Source organism: Giraffa tippelskirchi, chromosome 7, assembly GCF_054371585.1.
Source record: "Giraffa tippelskirchi isolate mGirTip1 chromosome 7, T2T-mGirTip1v1.2.pri, whole genome shotgun sequence".
Lineage (NCBI taxonomy): Eukaryota > Metazoa > Chordata > Mammalia > Artiodactyla > Giraffidae > Giraffa > Giraffa tippelskirchi.
The window spans coordinates 146,893,188-146,915,676 of NC_137281.1; the positions used below are offsets into that span (position 1 = coordinate 146,893,188).

Here is a 22,489-nt window from a genome sequence, read left to right on the forward strand (position 1 = left end):
ATGGCATCACTGACTCAATGGACATGAGTTGGAGTAAACTCTGGGAGTTGGTGATGGACAAGGAGGCCTGGAGTGCTGCAGTCTATGGGGTCGCAAAGAGTTGGACACGACTAAGTGATTGAACTGGACTGAAATAGAAGCTAATAATAGCTAATGAGCATTTTCTTTCTGTTAAGCCCTCTTCTAAGTGGTGCCTTACTCTGAGGTAGGAACTGTTACTATTCCCAGCTTAATAGGTGAGAAGACTAAAGTACAGAGAGGTTAAGTAACTTTCTGTAAGTTATACAGCTGTTTGGTTTCAGAAGCCAAGCTCCTCACTGCTGTGCCTTGTGGCTAAAGACACTGGGCGTGTGCACACAATGACCATCTCTCAACACCTCCCTCGAGAGAAGCCACTTCTGTGAGGGAGATCAGATTCGACACAGAGAGGATAGACAGACAGATAGTTTTCTTCTCAGTAAGTCCAAGAGAGACTATTCCTCTATTACGAGGAAGCATGGAAAGAGGAAGAGGAAGTTTGCTCTAGACTTCCTGGCTTTGATTCTGTTAACCTGTTGGACTTTGCAGTCTGGTCCGGTCACGCAGTGGGGTGTTCATCCTCTGGGACTCGCATCAGGGATGGGCACAGGTCTCCTACTGCACCTGGGAGAGGCCGTTCCTCTGAGAGCACTTGTTTCCCGCGCTGGGACCAGTGGTTCAGTGTTGGGCTGCAGCAGGCTCTGGAATGGGTCAGAATAGAGAATTCAGTAGATGAATTAAGTACTTCAGAGCAACAGTGTACTCAGAGCTGAACATCTGTAGTTAGGAGTTTTTGTTAGGGTGTTTTAGCCACGATACCAGAACCTCCTGTGTCTTACCTTTCTCCTCTGTTCAGTGGGACTGTTACCTGTATGAATATTATAGTGCTGGGATGTTTAAGGAGCTTAATACATGGAAAGCACTTGGAATGGGGCCTGATAGGTACGTAACACATGTTCAATACTATTTCCTATTTCAAGTTATGTTGAGATGCATCGTTACATAAAAAAAGTAAAAAAAATTATGTAGTAAGCCAACATGATAGCATAAAAATGCCTCAGCTACTATGTCAGCAATGTAAAAGGGTTCCTGATAATGAACACCTCCTGCTGTTGAATCCCTAATGAGAAATCAAAGTCTAGGATAATTCTGTATTGAACACTAAAGGGATATTAAGTTGAAAATTCCCTTTTTCCTCTCTACTAGCTCCTATTCTGTGCTTCTTCCCCACCCTTTGGAGGCTGGTTTGAGGGCTGGATGGTCATTCAGAAGGTTGGAGAGAGTTAGAGTGCCCCCATCTGATCAAGCCTGACCTGTTTTTCAGTAGAATTGCTACTGCAGCATATTCTTCAAATTCTTATGGGCTCTACAGTCTGGAAGGGCAAGAGGAGTGTCACATTTTGGACCTGGTGTGGATTTGAGGTGCCTACCGGCTTCCATGTGGTGATGTTTTGCCGGCAGTTGTAAAGGCAGTTTTGAATTTTGGCCAGGGATATAGATTCTTGAAGTTGTAGATGTGGAGGTGGATATGATTACCATGGACAAGAAAAAGAGAGAGAGGAAGAACCACAGAGAAATCAGAGGGGAGAAAGAGGTTGAAGATACAAGCAAAAGAATGAGGTCCCAGACGAGGCAGGAGAGAGTTTGATCAAGAGTGCAAGTAGAAGGGTGAGTCTCTCCCCTGAAAGGTGGAAGGAAGGAAGCTAAGTGGTCACCCAGATAGCACTTTTCGATGGGAGGAAAGCAGGTGAGTGGGTTTATGTTACAAATTACCAGCCTTCTTGCTGAGGAGGGTGATGAGGACACATACCAGGAATGAGGGGCCTAGGGATGGATTTGGGTGTTTGAGGGGCAGAAAGGCATGTGAATAGCTTGCAAAGGGCCTTTGAAAGAGAACTGGTAAGGAACATGAGGGCTGCCTGAAGATGCTAGAGATACCAGTCAGGGTGGATCTCATGAATTTGTAGCTTTCTGTTCTTATAAGGGAAAACTGGAAATGCATCTTTGCAGAGATCAAGCCCACAGACCAAACACTGCCTCAGGAGATGTGAAAGCCTGGATATTGCCAAACTGTTCCCAGTAATTAGAATGTGCGGCTTGGAATATACGGACCAGATCTTGCTAGATTCCTGGTGCTGCTGCTGCTAGTGTAATGGTGTGTGGTACAGTTGGAGGTCTGTGGCCCCGAAGATCCTAACCAAAAATCTTGCCAACTGCAGCCACATCCCCCCAGTGGATAACTTTCTAAACAGGAAGAAGGAAACAGCAAGGAAGACAGGGTGGCGCCAGTACCAGAAAGACAGAAACCTTACCCCACACCTCAGCAGATTCCTGGTTACTTCTCACGGGCCAGAATTGTGTCCTCTGGCTATCTTTAGTTGTAAGAGAGACAGAAATAATTCAAAGGAGTGAGCAAAACTTTGATTTCAGCCAGTTACCTGCAGATGACTGGATTTCATAGGAATCAGTAAACTTATATAGAATCCTAATAGTAGGATTATGAGAGATCTCGTAATTTGAATTAGACTTAAACCCCGCATTTTAAAGATGAGACTGCATAATTAGAACTCAGATCTTCCTACTCCTGGTTCAGTGCTTTTTCTGTTAGACCGAGCATGCTGCCACCCTAGGAGCTAGAAGGCGTTGGAAAGAATTGCAGGCCCCTCATTTAATATATTTCATCCTGACAGACTGCCTAGCTCTTTGCCCTGCCTCTGCTTCTGATGCACATTTTTGGAACCTGTGAAAGAAATCAGTCCTTGTTCTGAAATACAACAAATCAAGGAGAAACGCCTAGCATAAAGGACAAATTTTTGGTATTTAAGATTTCAAGAATATGATAAAAGTGAAGCACCAATAGAAGCAGCAACTTCTGATAAGGCCAGTCCACAAAGTAAGGTTTGTTAAAAGTGTTAGATGGCAGAAGTTGCATTTAGCTAGATTCTGAAAATGAGCATTTTCTTCATTCATTTGTTCCTGGAGGTTTCTGTCTCCAGTGAGGTCTGGTCATTTTCTGTGGCATTCCTGTGGCTCCCTCCCTTCCTCTTTGTGAATGTCTGATTTCTTGCTTAGTGTCTGCCTTTCTGCTGGGCTAATCTCTCTGAAGGTGAAGACTATCTGCATTCCACACACTCAAGAACTGCTTGACATGTGTTGGGTGCTTAGAAGTACTGAATGAATGAAGTTTAAAAAAATCTTTTTGTTTTTCTTTTAATAGTTCCTTTTGTTTTCAATCTATTGTAATCTCAGAATTTGGAGAAAATGGCAAAATGGAGAAAACAAAGTGTATACATATATATGTATTCAGTGGCTTCACTTTATAGAGATTAATAGAGGTTAATTTGTCTTATAACTGTAAATATGCCATCCGTCACAGGACTCTAAAATTACATAAATTATATTTTTTGAAAGGTAATATAGTCATGGCATAAGAGAAGTACAAAACGATAATCAGTGAAAAGCCTTTTTTCTCACCTCTTTCTCAGTCATCTAGTTCTCCCCAGAAGTAATCAGTATAGTATTTATATATATCCTTCTAAAGATATTCTGAGCACTTACTAGCACATGGCTTGAGTGTGTTCGGGAACAGATGGGAGTGTATGATACCCAGTGCCCTGCACTTTACTTCTTTTCACTCAACAGCCTGTCTTTGAGCTCATTCCCTCTGATTAATAACATTCTCATTTTGTGTGTCTGCTTAGTATTTCATTATGTAGAACAGGTGTCTGCAAACTACAGCTTTTGTGTCAAATCTGGTCACATGAACTAAAAATGGTTTTTACATTTTTAAATGGTTGGGAAAAAAATCAAAGACGAATAAAATTTTGTGGCATGTGGAAATCATAGGAAATTTGGTGTCCATCCATAAAGTTTTGGGGGACCCAGCCATGCCCCTTTGTTTACATATTCTTTCTGGTGGCTTTTCAGCTACAGTGACAGAGTTGAGTAGTTGCAATAGATCATGGCATCTGGTCCCATCACTCCATGGGAAATAGATGGGGAAACAGTGGAAACAGTGTCAGACTTTACTTTTTTGGGCTCCAGAATCACTGCTGATGGTGACTGCAGCCATGAAATTAAAAGACGCTTACTACTTGGAAGGAAGGTTATGGCCAACCTAGATAGCATGTTTAAAAGCAGAGACATTACTTTGCCAACAAAAGTCCGTCTAGTCAAGACTATGGTTTTTCCAGTGGTCATGTATGGGTGTGAGAGTTGGACGGTGAAGAAAGCTGAGTGCTGTAGAATTGATGCTTTTGAACTGTGGTGTTGGAGAAGACTCGTGAGAGTTTCTTGGACTGCAAGGAGATCCAATCAATCCATCCTAAAAGAGATCAATCCTGGGTGTTCATTGGAAGGTCTGATGTTGAAGCTGAAGCTCCAATACTTTGGCCACCTCATGCGAAGGGTTGACTCATTGGAAAAGACCCTAATGCTGGGTAGGATTGGGGGCGGGAGGAGAAGGGGACGACAGAGGATGAGATGGTTGGATGGCATCACCGACTCGATGAACATGGGTTTGTGTAGACTCCGGGAGTTGGTGATGGACAGAGAGGCCTGGCGTGCTGCAATTCGTGGGGTCGCAGAGAGTCGGACACGACTGAGCGACTGAACTGAACTGAACTGAATAGAGATTGAATGGCCTGCAAGATTCTTGAAGGTGGTTTGTGACAGTAATAGACTAACATCTGAATATGTGCCTTATTTTATCTTCATCCTCTTGTTCAAGAGGGGAAATGATAGAAGAAATATATTATGTAATTTTGCTATCTCCTCTTTTCTCCTTATCTCTTTCCCTTCTCTCTCTCCCTCTTCTCATTTTTAAGGCTCGTCCGAAAACACAGGTTATTTTAGCTGCTGTCCTTCACTTAGAAATTTGGAAAATTCTTTGGGTACCTGAGTAGATAACCATGTTGGAATTTGAGATAATAAACTCATGTCCTTTCTTTCTCCCCCTTTTTTTTGTCTTCCAATATTTTGAGCAGATTCATATTCAAAGGACCGGGGACCTTGGATCGTAAAACCAGTGGCCTCTTCCAGGGGGCGGGGCGTCTACCTGATCAACAATGTAAGTGTGTCATGGGTGGCATACTTGACTCTATGCTTGTTCTTCCCGTTGTGTTAGCTGAGTGTGCATTCGGAAGTGTCCTTGGAGGGCGGGCATGAGTCTACTACTTGCCTCACTGGCAGTGACCTCCTCCCACGCCAGCAGGTACTCTATGGCTAACGTCACTTGATTGAATTTGGAGGGAGGGCAGCCTTTGGTGTCAACAGAAAAGAAGTACTTTTTCTGCTTTCAGCATTCTGTCTTGCAGATTCCTCCACACTAAGCATTAGCTGGTAGCACATACATTTAATTCCTATTGTGAGGAGAACTGTGGGTTCCTGCCCTCAAGATCATCAAGCAAATTAACCGTAATTTAATTTGGCATGGCATCCTTGCTGCTCCTCCCAGCCCCCCTTCTTCCTCCTCATCCGCTTCTTATTTCAGAAGTCATCAGTATCTTGATTCTTTGCCAGATCCTCATTAAAAGTTGTTTTTCAGTTGAATAGATATAGAGTAAATAAAATAAAGTCTTAAACCCCAGTCTCACTCTTTAGACTTTTAACAGTAGTTAGTAACTTAATACAGTTGATTTGTGTTTTATCTTTTCTCTACTTTACATTTTGTTTTTTAATTCTCAGTTTGTTATTCACTGTACTCATATCACCTCCTAGCCTCCCTTCCACATTCCATCTCTAAGTTCAATTACTTTTTTATTGTTTTTATATTTTAAAGGTTTATCATGTTTACATCAGAGAAGGCAATGGCACTCCACTCCAGTACTCTTGCCTGGAAAATCCCATGGACTGAGGAGCCTGGTAGGCTACAGTCCATGGGGTCGCTAGGAGTCAGACATGACTGAGTGACTTCACTTTCACTTTTCCTGTTCATGCACTGGAGAAGGAAATGGCAACCCACTCCAGTATTCTTGCCTGGAAAATCCCATGGATGGAGGAGCCTGGTAGGCTACAGTCCATGGGGTCGCTAACAGTCGGACACGACTGAGTGACTTCACTTTCACTTTTCCAGTTCATGCACTGGAGAAGGAAATGGCAACCCACTCCAGTATTCTTGCCTGGAGAATCCCAGAGACAGCGGAGCCTGGTGGGCTGCCGTCTATGGGGTCGCACAGAATCGGACACGACTGAAGCGACTTAGCAGCAGCAGCATGTTTACATTCTCTTCAATAACTGTGATTTAGTTTCTCTGCTTTATAAGTTGAGTAAAAATTTAAACTTATAGACATTTTACAGAAGGAAATTCTGAAATTTAATCAATATTTCAGTCTGGGTCTTTGTTCATACTTCCTCCTGGACATTTGGTCAGCCCTTTCAGTTTAGAAACTAGTGTTTTTCTTTAATTCAGGGAAAATCATTCAGTTTTTGTCTTGTTTCTGCTTCTGAAACTCCTTTTTGAAGCATTCTGGGTCTTCATGTCAACTTTTTTCCCATTTTAAATTCTCTGTCTTTTCCCATCATTATCTTCTGGATCACCAGTTTGAGTGCTATCCATTTTATCATTCATTCCATCTACTATATTTCTATATTGGCTCTCATAATGTACAAAAACTCTTCTTTTCCAATTTGCCATTTTTTTTTTTCTGGATAACACCTTGTTGTTGCTTAATAGATGCAGTTTGCCAGCTAGTCTTTCTGACCATACAAATTGAAAGCCTTTTAAAGCTCTCTTTTGTTCCATGACTTTTCTTGGGCTTTTTTTTTTTCTTGCTATTGGGTTTTCTCAATTTTAGTGACCTTAAGTGTTGAGTCATACTAATGAACAGAAGACTAGACTGATTGAAATTGACAGCCTGGCTGGGTTTCTTCTGCTGTTGTGTAGGACTGATTGCCTGGACAGGAGGGTAGACTGAGCGTTGTGCCAAGGGCAAGGTGTGTTGACTGTCAGTCTGCACCTTAGGTTGATGTGGGTGAGGATCGTTGTCTCTTCCTTCTCCCTTGCCAAAACAGGACTGGCCTGATGGTGGATGTAAAGGACGTGAAGGAGGAAACAGACAGAAGAGGCTGCATCTTGAAAGCAGGACTCCATCTTGGGCCGGACTGTGGTCTTTGAGCTATATGCCCAGTATCTATGGAAATAACATACCAACTGGAAAACCAGACCCCCTGGATGGAAGAGCCCCAGGGCTCATCCTGGACTCTCCATCACCTAAAAGAAAACCCTAATTATCTGTGTAACCAAATAAAATCATAAATTCTATTATGCTTATTGGGGTATGACCACAGTTCAGTTCAGTTCAGTCGCTCAGTCGTGTCTGACTCTTCGTGACCCCATGAATAAAAGCACGCCAGGCCTCCCGTCCATCACCAGCTCCCGGAGTTTACCCAAACTCATGTCCATTGAGTCGGTGATGCCATCCAGCCATCTCATCCTCTGTCGTCCCCTTCTCCTCCTGCCCCTAATCCTTCCCAGCATCAGGGTCTTTTCCAATGAGTCAACTCTTCTCATGAGGTAGCCAAAGTATTGGAGTTTCAGCTTCAACATCAGTCCTTCCAATGAACACCCAGGACCAATCAGCCTATTGATAATTGTCCACTGTTAACTACCTAGGCTTAAAGCATACGAATCACGGGTTAACTTTGATGGTATCTTTCTTTTCCTTTGTTCGGACTAGTTTCAGAGAATTTGGGGAGGTAGGTTTGAGCAAGTACACTTAGGGTATATAAGGTTTTCACAAAAATTGATTGGGGTCCTTGGCTAAGAGGAGACTCTGCCTTGGGCCCGCCGGTGTAATAAACTGCCCTCCACTATCTGCATTGTCCTTCTGAGTGAGTTTGTTTCCCGGAACACGTGGCTACAACAGAAGAGTTTGGCGATTTCCCTCTGGGGCGGTGCTGCCCTTCCCGTTTTCCTTTTTTGTGTCTACCGTGGGGCTGCAGAGTTCCCCTCCTCTGTCAGATCCCTGCGCCCACCACACAGACGTCCTCCCGTTAGGTTTCATTCTGAGGGCTAAGCTGTGGTTGTTGAAGGCCTGTTGGCCGCAGTGTTTTAAACACTGTTTGTTAATTAATTATCCAATTCTTGTCCCTTGGCTCCCTCCTGCTCTCCATATGCGTGTTCACTGCCAGCTTGGAACTTCTCAGATGCCTTCTTGGGAAGATCACTCTCTCCTCTGTGATATGTGGGGCTGGGTCTTCCTCTGCTCTCTTTTCTCAACCTGTTCCCATCTGCTTTCTGTCTTTCAGGATTTCCTTAAACCTTTGGTCTTTTGTTGGTTCCTTTAACTGTTTTCTAGCCTTGTTATTTATCATTTCATTCTTTTAAAAATATCTTCCCTGTCCTTCCAGTGGGATCCTGGAAGGGAGGAGAGCAGGAGATGGATGTTGTGTGTGCAGTTGGTACACCGTCTCAAATTTCCCAATTCTCTTTCTCTGCACATGATCTGAGCTATTTTCTGTATATGCAGAAACTGATTTTCTGAGGGGTCTTTCACATGGGAAAGTCCTCAAATTCAGTCTGGATTGAAAACTGTAAACACTGATAGCCAGACCTTTTTATGCTGGAGAAATACAGGATGTGGTTCTGATGCAGTAACTGTGCAGCCCCAGGCCCAGGCTGCAAGGCCTGCTCCCTGCCCCTGGGTCACTCCGGAGGCCTCCTGCCCAGGGTCTCTTGTGGACAGAAGGCCCTGGTCATATGTCGCAGAGCTCTCTTTTCTTGTTTCTGTTCTGACCTTGGTGTGAAGGCTCTTGTCCAACAGCTTTTCCTTCAGCTCCACGCCAGGAGCTCCAGTGTTGTTTGAATCTCATAGACGGCCCTCGTTTGGGTTTGGATTTGAGCTGCCAAATGGAATTGCTATTGAAAGTCAACTGTGGTACAAGTTTGCTTTTTATTTTCTTAGACATGAGTCAAAAAGAATAGGATCTATTCCCAGCTCATCTGGGACTTTTTTCTCTTGGAATGCTCTTTTGCCCTGGTGATTTGTTATTTTAAAATCAACATCATAAAGAATAGAAGAGTTAAACTTTCCTTGGTGGGGCTGAGAACCCCGTGCCCTGACTCTTCCCTGTCTCATAAAGGGGGTGACAAGCCTTTAGAGAATGTGTTTGGCAGACTGTCCTCCTGCCTCCCACCTCTCCCTGGGCTGACTCCCTGGAGACCCCCTGCAGAGATCAAAGTACTTGGCGGGACCCTTTGCCTGCCCGCTCCCCCTCAGTGAAGCTTTGGAATGAGTCTGATTCTTTGAGGTCTTTGGTGGAGGTGCCAGACAGAAGCCTGGGGAGATGCCAGCAAGCACCAGGGGAGCTGGCAGCATGTGGATGTAATGGGAAAATATTCCCAATTTTTCTCCAGATCTGGAAGTTTATCACATCTTACCCAGACCATACAGTTAATACGCTCCTCTCCCTCCCTCTGCGCGCACACACACACACACACACACACACACAGCCTCACCATCTCTGTTCCATACCTGGATCCTTTCCCATGGAATATGTGACCCATTAGCCAACTGGATGAAGTAACTCTTTCCAAGGCTGCTGCCTGCTTTCCTTTTAGACTCGAGGGGGATGGAGAGGGAAGGCTCTGCTGGAGGGTCTGTGAGCCCCACTAGTGTGAGTGGGTGAGGCGTGGCAGGGTAGGGCAGAGGTAGGTGTGAGGGCCAAGTAAAAACACCTTCCCCTGTCTTCCTGCTGGAGCGAGAAGGGCCTCTCATTAAAAATTCCCCATAATAGTCATAACCTTTTGGAAAATATCTGCAAATAGCAACTTTTGCCATTACGAGACTAGGATAAGGGATAGAAAAAGCATTCCTCTCATGGTATACTGAAGAGAGAGAAGTGTGAGCTCCCGCAGGTGGGAGCGTCTTGGCTGATCGCAGTGCTGGGCTCTTTAACTCTGGAAACACAGCATAAAGGAACAGAGTCGTGTTTGCTCCAGCTCCTTCAGTAACCGTGACTAAATGCCATATTTTCCCAATTTAGTATATTCAAATCAAGGAGGGAAAAGATCTGGTGTTCTCTGATTAAGGTATGAATTTGATTATGGAAGTCAAGTTTAGTCATCCTTGTCTCACACATTATCCATGGTAAATACGATACGCGTATCTTCTCTGAAATTTTGAAGTATCAGGAGAGTTAGGGTTAGGAGAGTATTTAGGTCACTGTTCACCACTCTTTTTATGAATTAATTCTCCACAGCTCTCTTGTTTCTCTCTGCTCATACGTTCTCCATACGCTCATACGTCTCGCTGTTGAACAGATATTTAGGATGTCCCTGCTGCGTGCCAGGTGCCAGCCTGCCTGAGGAGTAGGGATCATCTCCTAATTCTTATGTCCCTTTTTTTGTAGGAATAGGGATTGTCTTCTAATTCTTATGTCTCTTCATTGTAATTGAGTGCACTGAATGATATGAGTGGTAGATGGCATGCTATGAGGAATGCTGTTGAGTTGTGGCACTCAGTAACTGGAGCTACACAGATACTACTGAGTTTGCAGTAATAATAATAACTGATATTTCTTGAGCATTTACTATGTGCCTACCACTGTACCTCCCAAATACAATCTCACTTAGTCTTTTTTTATGAGAATCCTAAGAGGTCGTTACTATTCCTTCTTTAGTAAGTGAAGATTTTAACTCAGGCCTGGCTGATTCCAGAGGTTCCCCTCTTGACCGCTGTACCGTTCTATCTTACAATAACTTAACAGATACCGTGAGCTTTAAAGTTGAATTAGAAAAATGGATATGTTTCCAACTTTCCCAACAATTCAGATTCTTGCTTTAGCATACTTAGGAGGGCAATTTGAGCTTAGAGTTTACATCATTTAAAATGAGTTAATTGGGGATGGATGAAAATATCAAGAAGATATTTGTATGAAAATATCAAAAAGGCTTGAAGATATCAAAGAGATTTCATTAGTTGCTTATCTGTATATTACAGTATACAAAAAAAAAACACAACTGTATTCAAAACCATTCTTTTCTTCTGTGAACTTACAGTTTAATTCCTGATGCAGATAGAAATGAGAGGTATAGACCATTGAACAAGTTATCTGTACAGTGTAAGAGATTATGTTCTGCATAACTCAAAGGACAAATGTATATGATGAGGAAGGAAAGAGAGGAAACGAGCATGGACATTAGATAGAGTGTCATAGAGTGAAGACCATTACCAGTGTCGGCTCTGGTGCCGAGGAAAGCTGGGTGGTCAGGTTGGATGGTCATGTATCTATTGTAGCCGGTAGGTGTTACTTAGTAGAAAAAGAGCTGCAATTGTTTACTTTTAGGGTTGGAACACAGCCTGTAGCTTGCTGCTTTGTACTGTGATTGCATCAGTTCTTACACACTGAGCTGACTCAAAATAGAGAGAGTTTGTGTGAGAAACTGATCAGGAAATGGTGTGGGTGACCAGAGCCAAAGTATGAATCAGTAGTGATGCTGTAGTGTCTGTGTGACGCATAGAAATGGCTTGTGAAGCTGTGTTCTGAGTGAGATGGCAGCAGTGGGAAATGAGAGGGAAATCTTACCATCTTCACCCCGGGGTCACAAAATCATCCTTTTAAAAACAAACAAACAACCCCCCCCCCCCGTAGTACTCAGGATAACAAATACATTTTTATAAAGACAAACTTTTGAATTGGGGGGACAGTTATTTTAGGTCAGAACTTGGGAGAAAAGGTGAAAATAGTGTTTAAGAACTAAGTTTCTGAGGCAGACTGTCTGGGTTCAAATGGTGCTCAATCACTTCTTAGCTGTGGGACTTTGAGCAGTTTCCTAACCCTCTCTGACCCGCCCCTCATCTGTAATATTTGGATGGTGTTATGCCTACCACGTGGGTGTTGGATGATGATTAAATGAAATACTTGTGAAGGATAAGAACAATGTTGGCACACAGCAGATGTTCAGTACATTTATTAATTTTTTTTTCTGATAATGTTAATAGTGTGTCTGTTGCTGCTACTATAGCTGTTATTTTCACAATTATCATTAGAGACACTCTCCTTTTGGAGTCCTTTTGTCCTATATGGATTGTGGTGACTGACCGCTGATTTTTGTGTTTTCATCTCACTTGGAGTCGTTCTGTTCCAGATCTTTATTCAAGAATCCACAGTAATTTCCGGTTTCCCACTATATTCGATCTAAATTCCTCTTACCAGGGGTTTAAATCCCTTTGCCAGTGGGGTCTTCCTTCCTAATTATCTAACCATATTTTTCATTATTTCCCAATTGAATCTTTTAGCCCCAGGTCACTGAATCTGCCCACTCTCCTTTCTACCTGGGCTTTGTCTTTCCACACCAGCCTCCTTCCCTTTTCACTGTGTGCTTGCTAGCTTTCAACACTCCCTTCTGAACCTACTCATCCTGAACCAGCCTTCCCTGACTGGTCCTCCTAGCAGGGCTGCATTTCCACTGGGCAACCTCACATCTCACACCTGTAGACGTGCTGCTTTGTGTTCTTTTAAATTCTGTATTTTGCTGTCTCTCTCCCCAAACCTCAGACTCTTTGGGAGTAGGGCTTGGGCTCTGTGAGGGCAGGGATCACATCTGTTTTCTTCATCACTGTATCCCCAGTGCCTTATACAGAACCCATCAATACTCATTATCATTTATTGTATAGACAATTTTTTTCATTGAAAAAAGTCTTTAAGAGATCTAGTTCAATCTTTACCTACAGCAGCACAGCAAGCACTATTAAGTGAATCAATGAAACATCCATCCTATTTCATGGGGAAAATGTCAGAATCCTTTGTAGAAAGATCTGTAATTTCTCTGAGCAACTTGATGAAAGCCTTCCTGTAAGAATAACGGTGGTATTTTAAAATAGCCAACGTGCTTTATTTACATCTGGGCGAAAGCAAATTTTTATTTATTTTTTTAAGTAACTTTTATTTTCTTGGTATGTAAATATTTAATATCATGTATAAAAATCTGTAAAGCTGTTTAGGATTCTGTTTATTATGTGAGAGGTGCTGTGTAAATCCTGCTCCCCCCCCCATAACTGGATTCTCACAGTGTTTATGGAAGTGGTATATTATATGGCCAATTAATATATGGATAGCTTAGAGGACAAGTTTTCTTAGCGTTTTAGTTTTCTACATTATCATTTCTCAAAGGTTAAGAACTTTGCTTCTTTACTGTAAGTTAGGTTTCCTTTGCATTTCTACCTTTCATTTTTCTCTTTGCTCAACAGCCAAACCAGATTTCCCTGGAAGAGAACATCCTGGTCTCCCGTTACATTAACAACCCGCTGCTCATAGATGGTGAGTTGTGGTTAGACCTTTGACTGGATTGGGCTAGATCTCACTAATTTTTTTTTTTTAAACATTTTTATAGTCTTCTGTAGTAAGTGTTTACTAAGCTAGTGTGAAATGCTTGGCAACTGTGGCTCCAGAGATGAAGCTGGTTGCTTACTTACCTTGTGGGATTATTTTGAAATAATAAAAAATTGTGTTTTCTGTTGTTATAAGAGTAACAAATATGTATGAAAACTATATATATGTTTATGTGGTATAATTATTATTTATCAAAGGTGAGGTGTGTGGGCAGTGTATGTTTCACGGGGGGAGGGCTGTTCTCTCCTTCATGTTTCTTTGTTACAGTTGTCCTGTTCCTCCTGTAACAGAAAACCAACCAGCTTCGTTTTTCCCTGTGCACCCTGATTTTTTTTTTCTAGATTTCAAATTTGATGTGCGCCTCTATGTGCTGGTGACTTCCTACGACCCTCTTGTCATCTATCTCTATGAAGAAGGACTAGCTAGGTAAGAGACCTTGGGTGTAGGGTGTTGTTAATGTGAGTTGACCCATTGAAGAGTGTATTTAGGTCAGGTCGTCGTTCCTGTTGTAGTCAACTCAGGGAAATAGGAGTGTCCCCAGATGAGCTTCAGATTACAGAAATCGGTCTTACTTGCATTCGCAGTCTCACCTGCATATCCACGCACGTGAATAAGCCTGTATATGTACGTACTTACCTTTCCCAGCTGGGATCCAGGATCACATTGTGCTTTCATGCAGTGGTAATAAGGTAGGAAGATTCTCAGGCCACTGTGCTTCACGAATGGTCTAGAAAGGAAAAAAAAAAAAATCCCACATGTATATAGCTGTTATATACCAGACATTTATTGTAATGCTCACAACAACCTTAAAGTTGAAGTAATTTTGCAGTTGAAGGAACTGAGGCTTAGAGAGTTAAGGAAACTTGAAGTCACTTCCCTGACGCCTCCAGCTGGTTGATAGTGGGGAGAGAATTTAAACCCCTGGATCTGACTCCAGAGCTTCATGACCTCTTGTATTTAAGAGAGGGGCATTAGCCTCTTTTTTTTTAACTTACAAGTCTTTAATATATTTTTAGGGATTTTACACACACACACACACACACACACACACACACACACACACATTTCTGTTTTTCCTGAGGTATTTCCTAGGTTTTAAGGTAGTGTGACTTACAAAATAAAGTTCAACTTAATTTGAAGTTTCACTTCCTGTATCCATAGAATTTTACAGGTGACAGTGTTATTTTAGACCCCTTAAATTGTTTAAAATGAGGATATAACTTTGGTGTGCTTGTGTTCTTTTCTCCTACAAAACTTATATTTATTTATTTATTTTTTCCAAGTAGCTTGATCTGAAGTTCCTTATATAGCGTAGTACTTTAGGAGGTGGTTTACATCTGTAAACAAGCATGGCCTAGATGTGTTTCTGTGTTTTAGAAAATGTACTTCAAAGATGAGAAATACCATGAATAAAAGAAAGCTATATATTTAATTATTGGTGCTTTGACATATATTATTGTATTCTGATAACTGTTCTTTTAGAATCATATTTTAATTATTTTTTAGACTCAGACATTTTTGATACATCCTGTGACTAGAGTCAGAGGGTGAGAACAGTTAACTGGGTTCTAACTGCTTGAGCCATGTCTTCCCTTTACCTCTAGGGGGCACTGACAGCATTTATAAGCCTGGTCATATTCTTTACTAAGATTTTTGAGTTTAAATTCTGGGAACACTGATGGCCACCGAAGCACCCTAATTCTGATCTCTGGTTCCTTGAAAATTGAGGGGGAGAAAAACTAAAACATTTCTCAGTTTTTAGATAAAGGGCTGAAGCAGGTATATGGGCACAAACTACTAACTCTAATCAGATTTTCCTGGAAAAGTTTTCTGTAGTGTTTTGAGACACTTGTGCTCTCAGATTTTGATGTATAGGGATAAAAGCTGAGTATATTACCTAGAATGAGAAGACAGTGAAATGGGCCCCTTACTTCTGCTCAGGTATATGAAGTGCTGAGGGTTTTCCCTTTTGTAATTTGAGATGTCTGAGCTTCCCTCCTGTGTGTGTTATGAGCTTCTTCACCTCCACTCATCCTCATTCAACTTGTCTCCTGTACCCTTCTCAGGAACTGATTATGTCCTGCCATAAACTGGACTTCTTTTTTTTTTAACTTTTTATTTTGTAGTGGGGTATAGCTGTTTAATAACAACGTTGTGATAATTGCAGGTGAACAGCAAAGGAACTCTTTCTCCCCCAAACTCCCCTCCCATCCAGGCTGTCACCTAATGTTGAGCAGAGTTTCATGTCCTATAGTAGGTCCTTTTTGGTTATTCACTTTAAATATAGTAGCATGTACATGTCCATCCCAAACTCCCTGGGATATCTCTTTCTCCCTGTAACTGTAAGTTCTAAACTGGACTTCTTTTATTTTTAAAATTTATTTACTTTTAATTGAAGGATAATTGCTTTATAGTCTTGTGTGGGTTTCTGCCAAACATCAACATGAATCAGCCATAGGTATACATATGTCCCCTCCTGGAGCCTCCCTCCCACCTCCCTCCCCATCTCACCCTTGTAGGTTGTTACAGAGCCCCAGCTTGAGTTCCCTGAGTCATATAGCAAATTCCCATTGGCTATCTATTTGATACATGGTAATGTACTAAACTGGACCTCTTTTTTTTTTTTTTAAGAGCGCTCATGAGAGCCTATATTTGTAAATTTTAAACCAGCTGTGAATGTCCATCATCACAATTATATTTCTATTAAATGTTATTTATTGTGCTTGTTGCAGAATTAGGATAAGATGACCTGGGTAGACACCTGTAGCCACACAAAGCAATCTTCATGTTCTGACATTCTTGTTCTTTGGTAGTTGGGGGAGGAGTCACATAGAACATGAGGATCAGCACTGAATATCTAGTCTAGACTGGACTTCTTGAATGGGGAAAAGACCTCAAGGTTATGCTCACTGTTTTTCCAAGATTTCATTATACTATGTTTTGCATATTATTCCAAAGGTATTTCACCCCAAATATTAACACCCTCTCTATTGGTATAATTTGGTGTCGTTTTAAGCCTCAGTCATTCAGATGTGAAATGGGAGCAGTACTGATATTTATTATAGAGTTTACTACAGACATGCAAGTGCTTTAACTGTTGGGTGTGTGTTGGAAGTCAGAAACCACTGAACTGAGTAACTTGTCTCTTGCCTCCAGCTGGAACTGAGTATATATATGTATATTTTAAAAATGGATGCTCTTCCTTAGAATAATTTGGAAAACAACTTTGTAAAAATTTGGATTAAATTGAACCAAAAAATATGAATTTTCAAGGTTTTGGCTTATTTTACCTGAAAGTATAGGTGTATGTAAAATCCTTACAATGGTTCATTATGATAGGCTATTAATTCTGGGAGGGTGCATTGCTCTGCACAATAGCTTCCATGTGCCTGAGTCCCTGTGTCTTAACCACTGTGTATCTTGGCATTCAGCTGCTGCTTTTTAATCCTCAGAAGCTGTTTGACTGTGTCATTACATTCAACAATAGTCTACAGCATCTCCAGCTTTGCAGCCTCTAGTAATCTTGGGTCACGTGTGTTTTAAATAGACATTACTGAAGATAATCAGTTCGGGATGAGATCACTAGACCATTTTACTTTGAGGCTCAGCAAGAAAAACTATAATCTTTCCTGAAGAGACAGAACCAGTGGCAATGTAATTGGTTTCCTTCTTTAGAAAAGAATGATTTTATCCCTCATCACTTCCATTTGGGGCCTCAAAATTGATGTTTAAGTGACAGAAAGATTAAGTTCATTTCGCAAGACGGTTCTGTGAAATAAGAATTTTGTGTAAATTCTTTACCTTCTTAAATTTGCTAAAGAAAAAGACCCTAAGTAGGTTCTTTCTAGATGAATCATTTGATTTGTCCTTGCTTTGTTTACATAGGAAGTAGAAGAACTCTCATCATTTTCTTGTAGTGAGCCGATTACTGAGACGTTTTTAAAAACACTGTGTTGGTGGTATTTGAGTCCAGCATTTTGCCCCTTCCTACTTGTGAGTTTCATGTGTGTGCTGCTGCTGTCTTGCACCAGCAGGGGACACTCAAGTTTCCAGAGAGGGGTGCTGTTCTCTACCAAAATGGTGTAGGTTCTTTTTCCTGTCAGAGGTGGAATCCAAAAAGACTTTGTCCTGGATTTTACAGTTTTAGGTGGATCCAGTATGTGGTCTAAATGATTTGACGAGGCCCTTTTGGAGACAAAACTAATAGCCAACTTTTTACTGAAACAGGAAAAATAAAAAGTTGAAAAAACTAAAACCAAATTGAGTTGAAAACCAAATGTGCTGTCCGGTGACCCAAAGATAGGTAGCGCTGGCCACTGGGGGGAAATGAAGGTGCCCATCCAGGGAACCAGGAGAGCTCCACCCACGCTCTGGACTGGGAGGAGGGCACCCTGCCAAAGTCCAAGCTGGGGACCGCCCCTCTTCTGCCTCGGCCGTATTATTCGGTGGAAATTGAGAGAAGATCCCAAAGCATTTGTAATGCCTCTCCCTTCCTCCCCCACCCCCAGTTCCTTCTTCAGTAGCCTTCCTTGCTAATTAACACTGGCTCCGCAGGGATATTTACCTTTTCTCTGCTGGATTCCTGTGGTTTTGAAAGAATTCAGGTACTTGCCGGTTGCCAAGGAATTCAGATTACCTCACAGGCTGCACACTGTCCAGAATGTGCCACTGCAGTGAGAGGGGGGGAAGAGACACCAACCAGGGGGAGAAAACCCTCTCCAGCGCTCATCGTCACCCCCCCTGGCAGGCCCTGGCTGTTTGTGAAGTTGGAGTCATTTCTGGCTCCGAAGAGCAGGGGATCAGGCTGGTAATCCCCTCCCAGACGGCTCCGCAGGGCGCTGCCTAGTCATTGCAGCACTTTGGCAGTCTCCCGGCCGCAGCTGGTTGACAGCAGATCAGAGAGCTGGTGGGCCTCTCGTTCTCTTCCATAAGATTTTTCTGGGTCAGGCGGGGATGAAACCCAGTGGCTTCTGGCAAGACTGCCCGAGGTGCCGTCTCTTCATCCTCCAGGACTTTCTGGCTCTAGACGGGTTCCACCTGCTGAAAGATAACACGTGTGCCACAGCCAGGGTCTCCTGAGAGCTGGCCTCCTCTTACTTTGTACAGTGGTGGCGAATGTTTGTTAGAATATGTAGCTATCAAAGCAGGGTTGGAGGTGCGGTTTTAACTGTCCTCCATCTGGACTCCCTATGACTCTGACTATGGTGTCATGTTCATAGAAGAACAAAGTAGTTTTTGAATGAGGGAAGAGAGTTTGCAAAAGACCCCACTAACTCTGTGATTTCTTTTCCCGTTTGAGTCCCATGTTGGTCAAGTTCCTGAATGAGCAACTCCAAGTGGAGTTTTAGTTAGTGCTCATCAGGTACCTACTATATGTCTAATGCCGAAACCCTTTCCTTCACATACACACTCAGGAGTTTGAGACAAATTATTATCCTTGTCTTGATTCTTACTGAGAAACATTAGAAAAGCAAAAAGGAAATGTTTTAGATCTGAGAATGCATTGTCAGAATAAAGATTCTATATGTTTTAGTGTCACAAAAAAAAAAAGGGAGAGAGAGAAAAGGGCATACAGTTCTCTATTCATCAGTAGGTTGTAAAATAGTACAGATTTGGGTTTCAGATTTGGCAAAGAAAGCAGACATCCCCCTACCCTACTGCCTCCCTTTTTGTTTTCTACTCTTTCTTTATTTTGGTTTAAAAGTCAAGGCTATGAAATTCTGTCTTGAGGTGGTGGTTTAGTCGCTAAGTCATATCCGACTCTTGCGGCCCCATGGACTGTAGCCTGCCAGGCTCCTCTGTCCTTGGGATTCTCCAGGCAAGAATATTGGAGTGGGGTTGCCATTTCCTTCTCCAGGTTCTGTCTTGAGAACTGTTCCTAAATCTTTATTTAGGAACAGACTTAATTCATGATGTAAATTTCAGTATGTGTTAGGAGAGAAGTATTTGTAAACTTGTTGTTTATTTGCTAAGTCATGTCCAACTCTTTGCCAGGCTCCTCTGTCCATGGAATTTCCCAGGCAAGAATACTGGAGTGGGTTGCCATTTCCTTCTCCAGGGGATCTTCTGAACTCAGGGATCAAACCTGCGTCTCCTATGACTCCTGCATTGGCAGGAGGATTCTGAGCCACGGGGGAAGCCCATCTAGTAGGGTAGTTTAATTCTAGTAAAGAAACTTGTTGAAGCTTTCAGACCTAAATAGAGTGAAGTTTGATATGTGAAAATCTAAATCACAAGTCACAAACCAGAATGCTTACAAGGACATTCACTGAATAAGTTGGCTAGGTGGAAACTGTGGATCACATGTGGATCACATGTCCCACCTGAAGGGCATTTACTGTTTGTTCATTGGCAGTAAGTAACTTATATGCGGTAGTGCTGGTACTATAGTCTGAATGTGATCTCCCAAGTTTATATGTTGAAATCCTAACCCCTCCCCTCCAAGGTGTTAGGAGGTGGGGACTTTAAGGGGGATTAGGTCATGAGGGTGAAGCCCTCATGAATATGATTAGCGCCCTTTTATAAGAGAGGTCCTGGAGAGATTCTTTACCCCTTCCGCCTTGTAAGGACACAACAGGAAGGTGCTGTCTGTCTGCCTGCATCTGGACCCTGGACTTCCAGCCAATGGAAATAAATTTCTGTTGTTTATAAGCTTCACCGTTTATGCAGTTTATGGTATTTTGTTATGGCAGCCTGAATGGACTAGAACAGGTGGTATTGCCAAATCTTCTCGCTGTCTAAGGGAGGCTGAAAAAATCTAGATTTTTATTGAGAGACTTATTCTTGTTGAGAAAATTAAGAAGTTTTAGACTTTTAATTTTGAAATCATTTTGATGTTATAGAAAAGCTGTAAAAATAGTATAAAGAACTGCCTTTTCCCTTTCGTCTGAGAACCCCATTCAAATCTGGCCAACTGTCCGAATAGTCTTCTTTATAATCCAAGGATCTAAATTCAGGATCACACGTTGTATTCAGCTGTCGCGTCCCTTTCGTCTTCTTTGATCTGGAACCTGTACTCGGCCTTTCCTTGAGTTTCATGACGAGCATTTTTGAAGATTTAGGCCGATCTTTTTGTAGAATGCCCTTCAATTTGGGTTTGTCTGTTATTTTTTCATAATTAGACTCAGCTTATGTATTTTTAGCCAAAATGTCACAGAAGTGATGCCGTGTTCTCACTGCATTAAATCTGATGGTATATGACAATTAGTTAGTGGTGTTTGACACTTAGGACAACATCTGGCAGATTTCTTCACTGTAAAGTTACTTTGTTTTCCCCCTGTAATTGATACATATTAATATCTTATGAAGAGATACTTTGAGACCATGTAAAATGTCATTCCTCATCCCGACTGAAGCAACTTAGCAGCATCTTATTTTCACCCAATTTTAATATTCATTGATGTTTCTTGCTTGAATGAATTATTACTCTGATGGTTGTCCAGTGATGAATTTCTAATCCCATCATACTTTTACTTTTATTATTTGGCATTTTAGTTCCAGGAAGGGTTTTCTTTCCATCCTATTCATTTATTCATTTGTTTATGTACACCAATGTGGACTCAAGGATTCCTATGTTACTTAATGGGTTATAATCCTTTACTCTCATGATTTGTTTTGATGCTCAAATTGCCCCAGATTTGGCCAGTGGGAGCTCCTGTAAGCTGACTTTGGTGTTCTTTTGACATGTCCCCTCATTCTTTAAGCACAAGATATTTCAGGCTCATCTTTCTTTGCCCCAGCCCTGAATCAACCATTTTCTCCAAGGAGCAGTGGTTGCTTTTAATGGAGGATCAGGTGTATACATGCTCAGTCATGTCTGACTCTTTGAGACCCCTTGGACTGTAGCCCACCAGGCTCCTCTGTCCATGAGGTTATCTTCGCAAGAATATTGGAGTGGGTTGGCATTTCCTCCTCCATGGGGCCTTCCCCACCCGGGGATCGAACTCGTGTCTAACTGCGACTCGTGCATTGGGAGGCAGATTGTTTACCACTGAGCCATCTGAGAAGCCCCTTAATGGAGGATAGTATTTGGAAATCCAGATGCAGGTGCTAGATATGCTCATTGTTCTGAGCTATGTCTACTCTTAGATTCATGCGATGGACAGACCTAGGAAGTACATGTATAGATATACGTACATGTACACATACATAGACATTTACATCTTTATTTTTTTCTATATCTCTGTATTGAAAAGGAGGAATTCAGGTGAATACCTCCAATTTTACATCAAAACTACCGGATTCATGCTTGTTTTTCCCCTTCTGTATGTTTTGTTTCTTTTTTTTCCAACATTGAGGAATCTGACTTCTGTTATCTTCAACATACTTATTTCCTCAGTTCTCTCCTATGTAGCGAATTTCCAACCTTCCTGTCGCCACCCCATTCAGATGCCCTCCTTGAGTGAACTTTGACCCCTGTGGGGCCAGCGTCCTGCTTAGATAACCTCCTTGTATTGCCTCTGGGCTGCCTTCCCATCCTGTCCACCATCTTCTGCAGGTGGGCCCTGGCTGCCACTGGGCCTGAGGAAGAAAGGTCTAAATTTTAAATGTTGGCCAAGTTATTCAAGTTTTAAAACAAAAAACAATCTTTGTAGGCTAATCAGAACTTGGTTATTATGCCAGATCTGAAACTAATGGGACCGTTGGTCTAGAAAGAAGAAGAAAATGTTGGAAGATAGTTGTCAGAGGTAACTGTTTTCATCCTGTTTTAGTGAGAACCATAAGAACTTCCTGGGATAGGAGGAGAGAGACCATGTACGCCTGCCTTTCCTCTACATGGTCTTCTCTGTTCCTTGTTCAGCTGACTGAAATAAAGAAAGTAGCACTTTTGCCCTTTTGGGTAACTTTTGCACTGGGTTCAGGTTTTTCATTTTTGTTTTCTCTTATTCTTACTTCTGCTTATGCTCTGTAGAACTGTAACATAAATAGTCTTGTCCTTGGTGAGTTTTAGAATATAAATGCCCCATCAAAAAGGAAGACTAGGAAGAAGAAAACTTATTTTTTTTTTTTAGAGATGTCCTCCTATTGAAAAAAGGAGTGTAGGGACGGCAGACGTGTTGGGTACCAGTTTACGGTTAACTGCCAGGCCTTTGCCAGTCTTTTCACATTGTTGACCAAATTAGATCAGATACTTGAATTT

At 42.0% G+C, this 22,489-nt stretch overlaps 1 protein-coding gene and 1 long non-coding RNA gene across 51 annotated transcripts in view; one reads left to right on the forward strand and one right to left on the reverse strand.

The window, feature by feature from the left end:
* TTLL5 (tubulin tyrosine ligase like 5) overlaps window positions 1-22,489 on the forward strand; it is a 317,966-nt gene that overhangs the window by 25,870 nt on the left and 269,607 nt on the right. For all 50 annotated transcript variants that reach the window (XR_014059294.1, XR_014059293.1, XR_014059296.1 and 47 more), the window contains 3 exons: window positions 5,004-5,086; window positions 13,209-13,278; window positions 13,692-13,776. Coding sequence is in view for 45 of the 50 variants with exons in the window: in XM_081509290.1 (XP_081365416.1) it covers window positions 5,004-5,086; window positions 13,209-13,278; window positions 13,692-13,776 (238 nt within the window). In the remaining 5 variants the exon portion in view is untranslated. The remainder of the gene's footprint in view (window positions 1-5,003; window positions 5,087-13,208; window positions 13,279-13,691; window positions 13,777-22,489) is intronic.
* On the reverse strand, window positions 332-18,125 carry LOC145513320 (uncharacterized). The gene is made up of 3 exons (XR_014059299.1): window positions 17,915-18,125; window positions 13,987-14,077; window positions 332-719 (listed from the first exon to the last, which is right to left on the reverse strand). It is a non-coding gene; the product is annotated as an uncharacterized LOC145513320 (long non-coding RNA).